The 16,877-nt window shown below is 32.2% G+C and overlaps 1 protein-coding gene across 1 annotated transcript in view; it reads left to right on the top strand.

Moving 5' to 3' along the window:
• Window positions 1–16,877, top strand: part of LOC117172305 (transcriptional-regulating factor 1) — a 640,201-nt gene that overhangs the window by 349,627 nt on the left and 273,697 nt on the right. Inside the window, exon 4 of the mRNA XM_033360077.1 lies at window positions 5,060–5,197. Within this exon, the coding sequence (XP_033215968.1) occupies window positions 5,060–5,197 (138 nt within the window). The remainder of the gene's footprint in view (window positions 1–5,059; window positions 5,198–16,877) is intronic.

The following is a 16,877-nucleotide window of genomic DNA, read 5'->3' as shown; positions in this document are numbered from 1 at the left end:
GAGCCATTTGCAAGCCAGATGAGTAGCACCGTTTACGCACTCGCGCACGTGAGCACACATCTAGTAATTTCTGATGCGAGCTGGAAAGCCTCAATCCAACCCGAACATTAACGGCGGTACAATATGCATGGATAGGTCTCGTTCGAATCAACAGTCCCTTACTACTTCTGTGACCGTAAGCGTGTAGATACGCGCATTAATTTAAAACGGTGGTATGCGCGCATCTCGGCCGGATTAATATATTCCAGAATATCTGTACTCTCGCTAATGCCAGTGCGGTGCCATCGGCGTTAGGTTAGTTAAATATGGAAATTCAGCCAAGCCAACACGCGACTACAAAGGATACTCCAACCGTAGGTCGAGGTTCACATACCTTTCCTACCACAGGAAAAAAAATAAAAGACATTTTTTTGAGCCGCCTCCAGGCGTCTTCAAAGTGACGAATGAAATTTGTCAAATTTGTCGCGCTCTGTATGAAGTCAGAGAAGTACTTTTGACTTTGAAATTTTCATTCAGGTTTGCCTCAAGCGGTGAGCTTTAATACTTCACTAATGAGGCTGGTTGATTGGATGGAAAGTCTCTGGTATAGGGAAAAAAGGTGGTTTAGAGAATTTTGAATTGTTAGAAACTAGAAAAATAGCGTGCTTGTTATACGTTTCTTATTTTGATTGCCTACTTTTTAAATTAAAATATATGTCTTAATTTGAAGTATTGTAAAATATAATTAATAATTATAAATTAAAATACATATCAATTTAGCTAGATCGGCTTTCATTACATTGTTATTTAGTTTTGATTTTAATTGGCTCTCAGTACCTAGTCTTTAACTTTTATTTAAATATAAGATTTTATCTAAGCCAGGATTAAAAGGATAATTCGAATCATCAAAATTGCAACAAAATTTATTTCAAAGCTTCATATGTAGAAATTTTGTAATTTTAAATTTTCAAAATTAAAAACTTGAAAAACAACTTAAAAACGTATGAATAAAAATTCCTAACTTTGAATGATTTTGGAAATCAAAAGTAAAGCTTTTAATTTTAAATTTTCGAAATGGAAGGAACTTGGAATGTCAATCTTCAAAATTACAACATTTTTAATTCTAAGATTTGAAACGAGTTACAATTGAAAACTGATGGAATTTAGAGATGTATAAATAAAAACTGTTAAGTTTTGAAAAATTTGGATAAAAAATTAAAGAGTAATTTGCGAAAATTACAAGCTCTTCAATTCAAAAGATTTTCAATTTAAGGTGTCGAAATGATCAAAATGTAAATTCTTCAATTTTTAAAATATGGAATCATGAATTATTCAATTTTCAACATTTTTGCTTCATAGATACACTTATGTGCAAAAGTTATACGCCACCGCTTTTTTTTGACTGAATAAATTATGTTAATTTTAATTATACCAGAACTAAAAAAATCTTCTTTAAAAGTTTGATTGTTTTTGAAATTCTGTATAAAATAAGCCCAAGGCGAAACCATGGATTTAAAAATATGAAGAATTCTTTAATTTGAAATATTTTCAATTTTAAATGTGAGGCATACTGATTATAAAATTTTTCATTGCAAAATCTGGAAGTTGCGTAATTTTCAGTTGTTTTTTGTTGAAACTTTTAAACTACTCACTTTTAAATATTTAAAATTTGTAATATTTTTGAAAGTTAAAATAAAACTTTCTGAAATTTTTAATATTAAGAATTTGAAGACTCTTCAATATTTAATTTGTATGATGCAATGTAGACAAAGTGAATTAATAAATTTGAGGATTATTATACATAATTGCAGATGTTATTTCAATACCCAAATGATTTTTTACTTCTATTATTTGATCCATATAACATTTTACTTCATGTTATTCAGTGTACTTTAAAGAAGCTCTGATCTTGATTTGACCTACATACATTTATCCCCGACTTTTGCTAGATACCATAGAAATCTTTTTAGCTTTCGACATTTCTTTCAACCACATAAAAAATTTTCAGTAGGAAACAAAATTGTGAGTTATTTTCAAACATGCTGTTTTCTTCTCATTTTTAATGTTCACTTTTTCTAAACATTGCTACATTCCATCTCTTCATTAAAAATGATAAGTACATCCCGTAAGTCACCAACAGTGTTTTACAGAACTCATTAATTCTTACAAGCTCTGCTTTTCAAAGACGTAGTAATAATATGAGAAAGGTAGCTGAATAGTAAGAGGGTGTTGGCTAAAAAGGGAGATTCCACTATAAAGGTCATAGGTTGTCGAAACTTCAGCGAGCTGCTGTTTTACCTTCTAGGAGAGCAGAGATCAAATTGTACAAGTCAAATATTTACATCAGAAACTTTGCGCTCGAGGTTGACGTTTACGGTCCTGAAAAAGGCGTCCTTGAGAACACAGACTCGAATGCTGACAACCCCTACCCTCATTTGCCTGTACCTCCTTCTCCTTTGATATCGTTTCAGAAAGGAACAAGGGGCGGAAGGGTAAAGGGTTGAGGGGTCGCTTATCTATGCAATTGGCGTTCTAGCGATCCATCTCACGGTGTTTCAATTCAAACCATGGCCATGCGTTCGACGTGATACAAAAGCCCATAGAAACACCATATAACTAGGAACGAACGAGCTTGGATGCGTCCACCTTCTACCCCCCTTAAAAGCCGGTACTAAACTTTAAGTATCATGCAGGTTGGTGACCCTTCCGATCGATGCTGGGCGGTACTAAATTTTCGAAAGGGTTGAAATATTAATAGGCTTGCTTTATTGTTGATCAAATTTGTTTCGATCCAAATTATTTTTTGGTGCTGATATTAAGATTTACGAACATCAGCTATTAGAAAAATCTAATTTCTTCACTTGCGTAATAATTATATCCTAACGCATCTTTTCTTATCTGTTAAAGTCCTTTCCACTTGAAGGAAATATAATTGTATACCTTGTCCTCTCTGATATTTATGCTCAGGAACAATCATCCCTACCATGATTTACACTAACATATAGTTCCATCATAATTTATCACAAGATAATTCAAATTCAAGAATAAATATTCCATCCTTCAAAATCTGCATTCACCGATAGATTTTATTTCATTGTCTTAATCAATAATATTCTACTTCTTCTCTATGTATATGTTGAAAAAATGCCAACTATTTTGATCTTCATGTATCTCCATCACCAGTTACACCCACTAATTTCATCATGCACAATTTAAAGTTAATAATCAATGAATCTTCTACGAGTTATAATCTTTAGCAAATCATCATATAATCAACTACCATTTTACATTCTTTCTTTGTTTTTTACTGTTCAAACCTAGTACAATAAGCTCTACCCCTAATAAACAATATTTCTACAATGATTAATAATTGTTATCTTTTATAACCGTCATCACCATCCTAACTCTGATGCAAATTTAACTAAGTCTGCCTCTTCATCAAATGTTTATGTTTACTAATCTTTGCCACTACCAAGACAATATTATTCTGCCTCCTCGACTATCTGCTATCAACAAAAGAAACATCGACATCCACACATTCCGACTGATATTTTACTTTATGAGCCCCATATAAAACTAGCTCTCTGTCCATCAATCTTTCCTACTACCAACATAATATTATTCTAAGTTTTGAGCTATGTATCAACAAACAACAATAATAAAATTCAAATTCCATATGTGTCTATTCCAAAAGACATCTTGCTCGTCATTTTTCATTTCCAATGTCTTCTACGACTATCTTGGCGTTCGCCAATGTTTGCTGCTAACAAAAAGTTATCATTGTGCCTCATGGGTTGTCTATCACCAACACAGGAAAACCACATGTCTATCCAATCAATACGAAACGTTCCTCACCATTTCCCTTCACTAGTTCCACCCTCATCAAGCTAAATTTACTTAGAATTGACGGATTTTCTTTCTACTCACATTAAATTGCAGTGTACACCATATCATCCAAAGAAAATTAGCTCCACATTTATCTACCCTGATATATACATCTCCTTCATCACATTCCACACCACAATCTGAACTCAACAAGAGTTTCCCTTTAAAAAAATCTATATTTTCATAAATAGACATCCCTTTTTCTGGTAGAAACAATCATTTTCTAGCCTCTTATCCCTGCTTTTGCAGAAAAAATTACAACCAATTTCCAATAGTGCAAACTTCCATCGTCATTTACATTCACCATCTGCAATCTAAATACAACCTTTTAAATATCCTTTTAAGCAGCATCCACCATCCGAAATGTCGACCTCCTCAACTGTCGAATCCTCATAATGTTTATCACTACTTACTGCCACATCTGTACATATAATGACCTCATATTTCTTCTGCATACGAAAAATAACTGAACTACCTAACATAATTGTCTCTACATCCGCAGCAATAACTCAAATTCAACTAAATGTACTGCCTCCAAAGCTATCTGCATTTATAAACAAATATCTGCTTCACCATTGTCCTTAACCGGCCAAGTAGATCCGCGTCTAAACTTTTTAAAAGCCAATGACCATCCTACACTTCCGTGTATCCATGCTATCTGCAATGAAATATAATAAACTTGTCTTTCCTACATACATGGGAGTAACTCGACTATTCACTATAACTGTCGCCACGAACCCCACTCTAATTCAAATTCAACATCCTTCAACTTCCTCTACAACTGTCTACATCTACCAATAGATACTACTTCCATTGCCAAATCAACATCATTCTACTTCCTTTATCGATCCTTAGAAAAAAAACTCCACTCCTTTCCGGGTTAACAAAAATTTGCTTAATTACTCTTATCAATCAACTAAGTCCATATCGTTAAAAAATCTCAACGAGAACCATCAAACATCCATTCCACTGACAGGTACAATCGTTATTCTATCCTCTCGGCTGTCTATATCTATCAACAATAATCCCTACATCCAACTCATCAAAGTTCACCTCCACTACTAAGGATATCACACTATCATCTTCCATTAGCATTCGAGCCAGCCGTTGAGCATTTTGTTGATTTTATAAAAAAATAGATTTCATCTTTCTGATATTTCTTTACTTACTTAATCTTTTTCTTTCATTTGTCCAGGAAGCGGAAATTTAGAACTATTCGATAGCGAGAGTGGACCAGATCTCACTTTGTCACCACAAACGTTCACATCCACGGCAGAGGCCTTTATCAATGACAATAGCGACAGTCTGGGCGTGCCGGGGGACAACGATACGGGTAAGTTCCTTAAAACATTATTTTTAATATTAAGGAACAGAGTTCTTAAACGACTAGAAAAAGTTTGCAATGTTCAAAATCCTTAAATCCACTAAGCTTTTCAACTTAGAGGACATTGGAAATCCTGTTGCTAGCTCACCATTTTCCTTGGGACAGATTCTTGGCACGAGCTGCTTGAAAGCAAAGAAAGCCAAACGCATTCTCACCATTTCCCATTCCTCTCAGTTCTAGACTCATCCCTTTTACCATTTCCATCCCTCCGCGGGTGATATTACCAACAGGAATGTCAACTTCTTTTACAAGCACGCGAATAGACTCTACACTTTTCTTGGACAAACTCCTCTTTCGGTAGAGAAAATTTATTGCTATTTCCTGCTCGTCAAACATGAACTATCCGAGTCGCTATCGGTACTGGACTAAGTTTGACTTAGTTATAATTCCAGCAAGGAACCAGTTCGCCCCGAGCCATGAATTTCGGTTCCTATCCATGAATAAATTGCCAAACCATTTGCATCTCAGAAATCTATACATGCTGAGTTAGCTACTTTTGAAATTGCTCAAGTGGGATACGAGTTATGTGTTTTTTGCTTCTGAAGTTATGTGGCATTATTTATTAGCTCTGGAAAGAAAGATTTACTGCAGCGTGTAAGATAGACGTAACTAGTTCATACAATGGTGTTTTCACGCTGGAAAACAAGTGGACTGCCCATAAAGTATGTTAGCAATTTGAGGATTTGAGTAGAGGGTAATTGGAAGTAACGTTACGAACTAAAATAATGTTTAGTACGTTTCCTGATTATAAATTTCAACAGAGTTTGCGAATTTTTCAAATGATGCCTCTGCAGCGGTATAGTTCTATAATAACTTAATACGTTTGAAAATTTCTTTCACATTGCAGACATCATATTCACCTATTCTCCTCGTTTATCCTTTTAAAAAATAATTTATCTTTTTTTCCTGTTTCCAAGAATATTCCTTTTTTTCCCTTTTCTTCGCTTTCATGCGAAATGATTTGTCAGATCCCAAAAAAATCCAACTATCTTTAGTTAAAAGGAAATTCTTTTTGGTTGAAAAATCCATCGTTATATTTTTTGTTCAGAATACATTCGTGGTCAAAAATTGTAATATTTAATTTAAAATTAAATCATTTGGTATAATATGTAACTATTTTGTTTTTCGTTTGAACATTCATCTCTTTAGATCAAAATAAAACAATTTGTTGAAAATTCGCTTCTATTTTAGTTACAAATTTATTCTTTTAGCTTTAAATTAACTGTTCCATTTTATTTTAAAACTTATATTTAATAGGTTAAAATTCTTTATTTGGTAGTATATAAATCTTATTCGTTGAAAATTCATCCTTGTATGTTAAAAATTCAGTTAATTGTTAAAAAATTAAACTGTTTTGTTAAAAATTTAATTGTTTTATTCAAAATTTAACTATCTTGCTGAAGACATTTTTTCTGATCGCAAATTCAACTGCTTTGTCCAAAAGTCGTCCTTTTGGAATAAAAGTGTATTTTTCGTAGTAGGAGAGTCATATTTCTGTTGAAAATGATTTTTTTGTGGAGAATTCTACTACCTTCTAAAAAATTCGACTTTTCAGCTTTTTTTGAAATATTCCTTTATTGCCTTCACAATTAAATTACTTTGCTGGCTTGAAAGTTAAACGACTGTGTTAAAAAATAGTTTTCTTTAATTTTCAACTCTAGCTTAAAATTTCACGTGAATATTCAATTCTTTTGTTTAAAATTCCATTCTTTTTTTGAAGATTCATCATTTTTTAAAAAATTCATCTTCTAGATGGAAATTCAACTATATTGTGGAAAATTTACATTTTTTCGATGCCTTCAACTGTTTTTTATTTTTATTAAAATCTATCCATTAGGTTAAAATATAAATGATTACACTTTTCGTTAAAAACTCATCTTTTAAACTTGGAAATTCCACTACTTTATTAAAATTTAAACTGCTTTCTTAGAAATTGATTTTTTTACTGAATATTCATAATTATAATTGAAAATTGATCTCTTTTTTGTCAAGATTTAAACCATTGTGTTTTCTTACTTGAAAATTAATTTTTTCAACTGGAAATGTAACTGTTCCATTGTTTGTTTGGAAACTGAACTTTTTTTGTTGAAAACTTTTTTTTTGTAGAAAACTAATCTCATTTGTTAAAACCGTGTATTTTTTAATTAAAAATGCAACTTTTGGGTTGTAAATGTACTTATTCGTTGAAATTCAACTAATGCAACTAACTTCTTGAAAAAATCATTTTTCTTGATATAAAAGTCAACCCTTTGCTAAAACATTTTACATTTCTGCTTGAAAACGTTACACTTTGGTTTAAAATGCATCTTTTTGGGTAGAAAATTAATATTCTTTGTTAAAAAATGATGGGTTTGCTTCAGAATTTAACTATTTTGATCAAAATTCGTTCATTTTTCTTGAATTTAACTGATTAAAAATACAGTTTTAGTAAAGTAATGATTTCTTGTTTTAAAAAATCATGTTTTGGTAGCAAGTACATATTCTGAGTTAAAAATGTACCTTTGTATATTAAAAAGTCAGTTATTTATTAAAAAATGTAACTATTCTGATGAAAAATTTATAATTGTGTTAAAAAATTAACTATATTGTTAAGACATCTTTATTGGTACAAAATTGACTATTTTTATTAAATATGCATTTTCCTGTATGGAAAATATCTCTTTTATGGTAGGAAAGTCATCATTTTTGTTGAAAAATTAAACTTTCTTAGTTGTAAATTATCTTTCTTGTTAAAAATTCTGTCTTATTAAACATTCTTCTTTTCTGTTTGAAGGTTTAACTACTATGTTCAAAATTCAATTATTTTGTTGAAAATATGTCTCTTTTGCTTCAAAATTCACCTATTAATTTTTCTGTTAAAAATTTGCCTTTTTAGGTTGAAAATTCATCCTTTTGCAGTACAAAAAAATTTTTGTTCAAAATTTATCTATTTTGTTGAAAATGAAATATATTTTGTCTTTAAATCTTAGGAATTTTGAGGCTTTCATATGAAATTCAATATACCTTAATTTTATTTAAAATAATTAAATCCTCCATTCTTTGCCTTTTATCTTCAGCAATCACCCTATTTCCTTATTTTTAATAGTGGAAATTTAATGGAATTAATGAGCATAAAAAGAATTTCGCAGGCTGCATCCAGTTCTTACTTTATTTCAAAGCAGGCCGGCCACCTTCATTTTGAAAATAAAAGTGAGAAGCCAGTAAATTTGAAAAATACACGAGCTCATCCAATCTGTAAATGGGGCCTTGAGCCCTTATCTATCCCAGTTCGGGCGGATCTTAACGCGCTTTTTGCAAGGGGTTGGCTTTACGTTCCCTGATCCCGACACCGGGAGCGGAGCGCGAATGACTGCCGTTAGTTTTTACGGGAATGTTCGCAATCACCGCACGGAAATGTATTCCCCCATCTGCTACTTTTCTACGTGCAGGTTCGCTTACGCGGAGTACCGGATTTTACCGCTTGCCGGTAGCCCTGCGTCCCATAACTCGGGTATTTACGGTACGGCCAATTCAGCACTAGAAACTCACCCTCTTGCAAATAACGATTCGACCCCGTGAAAATAGAGAGCCCTATGTGCATAGTTGCCTATATATTATGGCAACGGCGACCAAATGGTTGGACAGCATGGTCTGCCTTCGCTTTTCTTCGAGGGAAAATTGTTCTCCCTATATTGTTGGGGAAAAAATCCACACTTTGGTATGACTCCTCATCCCTCCCGTAATGTTTCAGATGGTGAATTGCTTCGCATATTTGGTAAATTTGAACTTCGACATTTCTTTTAAGTGAGGGAGAATAAAATTTATTTCGACTTTTAGATTATATCAGGTAAAGCTAAGAACTTATCTGAACATGCCAAAATATACTTGCAAACTCCATAAAATTTCAGAACAATTAATAAATTCTAAAACTTCTAAATGATATTGAGCGTGGTTAATGGGCGTAGTGTCCCTTGGATGTGTGTTCAGGGGCGGAGCTTTGAGATATTGGAAAATTTCCAGAGACTGTCACAGCCAGCGTAAGAATTTTATCCCAATCTAATCTAAAATAATGTATTTGATAACATCTTCAAACCGTCTAGAATATTCTATCTAAATCTAGAACATTATGATAAAAATTTCCAAAAGATTTCTGTGTACTCAAAAAACAGAATATTATAAATTATCGGGAAAATCTACATTCTTTTCTGAAGACACCAGAATATTTTTTCGAAGACAAAAAAATTCCAGAACAATCGATCAATTCTAAAACTTTTAATTGATATTGGGCGTGGTTAATGGGCTTAGTGTCCTTTGGATGTGTGTTCAGGGGCGTGGCTCTAAGATACAGAAAAATGTCTAGAGCCTCTCACACCTGACGTAATCATTTTATTCCAATCAAGCTGAAACAGAGTACTTCTATCAAATTTTGAAGCCCGTTCCAATTTTCTTAAAGAAACACTTCTTCGAGAATGGACACTTCTGACTCTTTTCTTAGGTCTTTCATGAATTTCCGAAGCAGCATGAGGGTGATGAGACCAGTAAAGGGAGTGCTTTCTTATCTAGGGGACGATTGATACTTCAGAGTCGTTAAAGGAAAGCGGAGTAAATCCCGGTGGTTTGGGGTTGGGGATGAAGCAAGTGGTACAGTAACAAGGGTGGGTGGAGAGAAGGTTGGAGGTTGGAGGTGGCACGCAGTAAAGACTGGTGCTTGCGACAAAGGCCAGGACGAGGTCGTCGAGTGAGAGAAAGAAGAAAAAAGGAAGGAGCACCAGCTCTTTGCCATAAGCCTCTCATCGTTTCTTATTTTCATCTTCTTTTCTCCCTTGGGAGAAAAAGAGACGAGGAATTCTCTTATCATCTCCCTTGCACTAAGGGCTTCCGCGTTTAAGGGAACAGGAAGGAGGTCGATACCGTGAGCCGCCGGTAATTGCTTCGACTCGAGAATGCAATATCCCTTTTGCTGCAGAAGCCCCATATTTTTTAGCCCCTCTCTGGAACGCCGTTCATGCGACTCCGCTAGGTGCTGTCGTGTTTCCTTGATATGGCGACGAGATGAGAGAATTTTTCCTGTTGGAAGTTCTTTTTTGTTTTTATTTCGTACATAGTTAAGATTACTATCTCTGTTTCTAGTGGGACGAGTTCAGTCGAGGGGGATGAAAATAGTCCTCATGTGATGATACGACCATAGTATAGGTCCAATTATAAGCGACTACCTGTTGACTCTCTTGCGTAAGCGATTCCGAGACTCAGGAATTGTTTCCTTGAAAATAACGAACGAAAAGAGGATTTCTTAGCTTTCGTAATAGGCTTTACTCCCAATTTGTGCAATACTCTTAGAAAAGTTTCGCAATAGGTCACATTTTAATTAACTGGAGCAGGCTGTTGATGGCGATAGAGTGTAAATACAGAAATTTAAATTCAGAGTATGGGACTGGGAAAACCGGGTAATTGTTGGGAATTTTTTGAGAATAAAAATAAATCCCGAATATACAGAGAATTTCGTATGAAAAATGTGCAGGTCTCGGATTCACTACAATATTAACACTACTTGACACTTTTTTTAAACCATGATAACATTTTATTTCTATTTCGAAGAAAAATGTTAAATTATTTATGGTTTATCAGGAAATAACTCCAGCCAATTTTCAAAGGGTCAGGGGTGATAAAATCTTACTGTTGTTTGTGAGTTTACTAATTAGTTTAACCAGTTATTTAAATTGTTAACCGACAAAATATAAATTCTCAACGAAAGTCTAATTGTTGATATTTTAAGCAAGAATAAATTTTCATTTTGAATCAAAACCCCTTTGAATTGATCCAAAAAGTATTTATTTCCATAAAACTAGTTGAATTTTCGACCAAAACAGTTTTTTTTTATCAAAACAGTTGAGCTTGTATTCAAATAGTTTACTTTTTGATCAAGAATGTGAATTTTTAACTGAGTAGATTAATTTTTTATAAAAAAGATGAACCCTGAACAAAATCTATAAATTTGTGACCAAGTAGTTGAATTTCCGTCCCAGTAATCACTTTTCGCTTAAGGTTTTTCGATGTAAACATCTTCTTGATAAATTCTTAATAAATGCAACTACTTGTTTAAAAGTTAACCATTAAACTATTTCAAAAACACCATTTTTTCAACTGCTAAACTCTTTTGTTGAAAATTTATATTTTCAGGGTTAAATAAAAAATTAAACTGTTTTGTATAAAACTTTGTTTTTTATCTTAAAAATGTAACTATTTAGTTGAAAATTAACTTGTGAGTTGATCACTGTACAAAGGGCTTGTCTGTTTATTTTGAATAAATAAATAAATAAATAAATTTGTTTGACATTTTTTTGTCTCTTGACTAGAAAATCTTTTAAAGTTAAAAATTCAGTTCTAATGTTAAAATTCGTGTTTTTGGTCAAATTTAATTGTTTTTTATTTTTAAAAAACTGTTTTTTGTTTGAAAAATCTGAACTGTTACATTTTGTGTTAAGAGTTCATCTTTTTGTTTTAAATTCGACTGCTTTTGACTTAAAATTCGAATTTTTTTTTGCTCAAATATCAACTTTTTTTCTTCGAAAATTAACCTTTTCGAATTGAAAATTTAATTATTTTTTTGACAATTTAATTGGTTTCTTAAAGATTGAACTATTTTATTGAAAATTTAATTATTTTGCGCAGAGATAATTGTTTTGCAGAACATTTGTGTTTCTGACTATAATATTGAACTATTTCGTTAAGGATTCAATTGTTTATGGTTAATGTTTTATCTTCGTTGTTAAAAATTCGATCATTTCGTTAAAAATTCTCTGTTTGGGGTAAAAATTTAACTAATTGGTTAAAATGGAATTATTCTGTTCAAAATTTGTTTCTTTTCCTTGAAAGTTCAAATCCTTAGTTGTAAATGATCTTGTTGTTTGATACTTCATTTTGCTGTTTTTAAAATTTTAACTTTTTGGAATTTAAAGTGCTTCGCATAGTTTTTCAATGGGCATTAATGGTTTATAATTGGTTTTAGTATTTTGTAGTTACCCGGCGCCACCGATAGATCGCGCCTGAGTCGATGACAGAGCGAGGCACCTCTAACGGTGGCGTCGGTAACTACCAATAACATTTTTCTAGCAATAAGCGTCTACTATCATCCCAAATAAGACAATAATAAGTCAGGCGGTGAAAAGGGGTGCGGGGGAGGGTAATACTTAAAAGGTCCTTTATCCTTTTGTGATGATTATTAAAACGGTTTACTCTGTGCTTCTTCGACAACACATATATATTTTTATTCTCTTTTCTTTCGTTTCCCCCTTTCTTCCGTTCTCGAGCGTGGAAGCTGCTCCCTTAGCTATTTACCCTTTATAGCTCTTTATGTCGAGCGGTGCTTACGTTATGGAGGACACTTTCAATTTAACTTTGCACGAGACGAGTTAGAGATCTTTTCACGGATGAGGCTGGCCCATCAAAGGGAGGCTTTTGACGTTGATTAACGTCGACTCCATCCAACCCCTATTCATACTATCCATTTGTCGATAGAATCGAACTACAAGTAATAACTAGGACTTTCAAAGTCCTGCGGCTTCTGAAGCTCTTTGTCTGCATTTCATAATCAAACATTAATTAGTCAATGCGATTCAATAGTGAACCACTATAGAAATTTTTATGCATTGGCAAAAATAAGTATTAATATCTTCTTCAAATTAAAGTAGGTACTATATAATATAATTAATAATAATAAATTAGGATAATATTGAAATAACTACGTAGGATTTTATACAATTTAACTCCATTTTAATTTTAATGTTAATCGACCCTCAGTTCCTAATATGTCACTTTTATTTAAAACCAAAGTTAATTATACTAAAATATTTATACAAATTGCCGGAACATTTCTGTACACGTAGATACTACCTTGATTTAAATATAAGATTTTATCCCAGGAGGAATTTAAAGCAAAGAAAATAATTAATTAGTTAATATTGACGTTTAGTTTTAATATTTATAATTTAAAATTATAAAATTAAAATTTTTTTTTGAAAAGGCTATATCTGGAAGATTTTCAATTAAAATCCTTCAATTGAAAATGTATACAATTGAAAACGTTGAAGTCTCTAATATATTTTTTGAACAGTTTAAACTTTGAAAATAACAATTAAAAACTACTAAATTTAAAAAACATTTAAATCGATATTCTTCCATTTTTATTATTTAGGAAACCAAAAGTGATGTTTTCAATTCTAAATCGTGGAAATTGCAGAAATTTCGAATATAGAGAATCATAATTAGAGAAGCTTAAATTACATAACTTGAATTTTGCAAAATTTTTTATTTTAGTCTGACAAATTTCCATCTCTTTAATTTCGAAGATACACAATTCACAGTTCTACAATTTTAAAGATTGATCATTTAACCGCCTGAATTTGAAAGATCTATAAATAAAAATTCTTAAAATTTGATGATTTTGGAAATCAATAGATGAGTTTTCAATTTTGAATCTGCCAAATTCAAATGAGAGAATTTTAAATTATGAAACTTTAAACTTTCAAAAATTTAATTTTATTTTTCCAAATGAAAAGCTCTGAAATTTCAAATCTTTACAGTTTTAAAGAGTCACAAATCAAAACGTTTGTATTTTAAAGATCTATAAATAGAAATTCTTAATATTTATTAATTGTGGAATTGGAAAGTTAAGTTTTTAATTCTAAATCTTACAAATTAAAGAAATCTTGAACTGAAACCATCAAAATTGCCGAATTGTTAGTTTTAAACTCAAAAAATTCATGAGTTTCTATGATAAATAATAAGGTTAAAAACTCTACAAATATCAGAAAACGCAATTTATATTTCGACAAGTTTGTAAATAGACAATTGAAAATTCTTTAATTTTTAAAATATACAAATAAAAAATCTGTAATTTTGATGGTTTTGAAAATCATAAATCAAGATACAAATTGAAAGAATTTCGAAAGTAAATCATCAAAATTGCACAATTTTCAGTTTTAGATTTTCAGAATGAGTAATTCTTGAATTTTAAAAGATTCCTATTTCAAATTTTTGCAACTTTTAAATGTTCTGATTGAATATTCTTGAATTTGGAAAATATAGAATTTCCTATTATTCAATTCTCCAATTTATATTTTAAAAATTTGTACTTTAGAAAAATGTTTAAAATAAAATTTATTTTGGTAATCTACAAGTAAAAATGTTTTAATTTCGACAATTTGCAATTTAAAATTCTTCAGCTTTAAAAATTTAAACCAAAATCTAAAACTCTTTCATTTTAAAGATGTATTAATATAAATTCTTAAATTTGGATGATTTTGATGATTAAACTCAAGGGTTTTCAATCATAAATCATCAGAATGTATGACATAATTAAAACTACAGAATATCAATTTGTAAAACTTAAAACCTGCATAATTTTTAAATTCGAATTTATAATCTTAAAAAAATTTTCATTTTAAAGGCTCACAATTCAAAACTCTACAATTTTGAAAATATAGAATGAAAATTTATTCAATTTCTATAACTTACATTTTAATATTATAAAGGTATATAATTTTGAACCTCTTTTTTTAGGTCGCTTAATGTGGAAGATTTAAATGAGGAAATCCTTCCATTTTTAACATTTGAAATTCAATTTGATGATTTTGAGTTCTGACCTCATTTGTTTAAGTAACGATTTGATTATTGAATTGAATAGCGTTTGAGAAATGAAAAACAGTATTTAAATACACTTATGGCGAAAAATAATTTTTCTTGCAAATTTAAAAAAAATGTTTTTCCATGCAACGGGTGTTATTATTTGGCCTTCGGCGTGAAGAATTCTTGGATTTCCTCCACTTAACCTGATATACAATCTTAGCCTTTCCTTCTCCTTCTCTGGCGCGAAACTCAAATTAAAAGATTTGCCTTCCTCTCTAAAATATGTTTCTTTTCAATAAAAAAGTCGGCTTTTAGGTGATTTATAAAATGGATCAAAGTCGGGGTGGTAGTGGATGAGAAATAACCGTAATCGCAGGTGGTTCGTCGAGCATGGCGACACGGAGGGATGTGGGTTCCAGAAGGATTCACACGAATAGAGTAGGGTAGTAACAAGTATATCGACGATATCTTGTGGCGTAGAAAGCAAATTGCGCGTTCCTGAAAGGAAGTAATATCAAGCTCCTTGCATCCCTAATTCTATCCCTCTCCGAATTTTCAAGGTCGGCATTGTTGGATATTGATAGAATTCACTGTCTTTAAATCTCTTCTAAATTCGAGCCTAAATCATTTTATCATTATTCTGTACTAGGATAAAAAAATATCTTATTCGAGAGTTTCAGTCTCCGGAGCAGAGCCATGTAACTTTCTAATGTATAGACTAACCAAGAAAGATTTACGGTTCCCCGGGGAAATAGAAAAGTAGTCTGCCTCCAAATTTCAAGAGCATTGTGTCCAATTCTAAAACGGGATCAGATGGATAATAATCTGTAACTTTAAAATTTAAGAAATTTCCTAAACCTTTTGATCTGAGATTTCTATTCACCACTGTGTGAGATTCTTAGAGCTCAGAATGACGCTCCTTTTGACACTTAATGACACTAGTCCTTAACAAAGCAAATATTTTGCTTCTATTTTCCTTATCATTTCCATTATCTTACTAACCCCTCCTTAATCCGATTTTTCTCTTCGCCCTTCCACTATTTCTCCCTCCTCTACTTTTGCTCTTCTCATTTTCCATACTTCTTCTGTACTTTTCACTCTCTCCTAGCTAATGATCATCCCCACACTTCCTCTACTTCCAAACTTCTTGCTGTTGAGCGCTGCTCCTAACCCCTCCTATTCCTACTATAACTTCGCTTACTTCCCCTGTACTCACTTCCTAATACTTCCACTCCTCTCCCTCGTTTTCCTCTTATTCCCCTACATTTCACTTCTTATACTTTACTTACTTTCATTTCAGCTACTCTCAGACCTCATGCTGATGCTACTATCGTCACTTTTTGACAATACTGCTTAAAAAAGCAAATATTTTGCTACTATTTCCCCATCATCTCGATTCTGTTACTAACCCTTCCCTTAATCCTATTTTGATGTTCTCCCTTCCACTATTTCTCCCTCATCTACTTTTAATATTCTCACTTTTCATACTTCTTCTATATAATTTACCCTCTCCTAGCTAATAATCCTCCCCACACTTTCCCTACTTCCAAACTTCTTACTATCGTACGCTGCTCCTGACCCCTTCTAGTCCTACTCCATCTATAACTTCCCTTACTTCCCCTGTACTCATTTCCTAATACTTCTACTCCTCTTCCTCGTTTTCTCTCATTTCCCTACAATTCACTTCCTCTACTTCCCTCACTTTTACTTTAGCTACTCCTCAGACCTCATGCCAATTCTACTATTGACACTTTTTGACACTTTTATTAACGATGCAACTATTTTGCTACAATTTTTCCATCAAGAACCGCTCTTTCCCTACTATCTCTCCCATTACTTCCTTTTTTCTTCTATCCTTTCCCCTCATTTTTCCTGATCCAATTCTTCTCTCCTCACATTCCATACTTTTCCTCTCCTTATAACCCCATACTATCTATTTTCTATCAACCCGATCCTGTACCCTCCTTCTTCTAACACGACCCCTTCCTTTAAATTTGCTCACTTGTCAATACTTCCCTATGCCTCA

Source organism: Belonocnema kinseyi, chromosome 5 (genome assembly GCF_010883055.1).
Source record: "Belonocnema kinseyi isolate 2016_QV_RU_SX_M_011 chromosome 5, B_treatae_v1, whole genome shotgun sequence".
Classification (NCBI taxonomy): domain Eukaryota; kingdom Metazoa; phylum Arthropoda; class Insecta; order Hymenoptera; family Cynipidae; genus Belonocnema; species Belonocnema kinseyi.
This window is presented reverse-complemented; position numbering and strand designations above follow the sequence as displayed.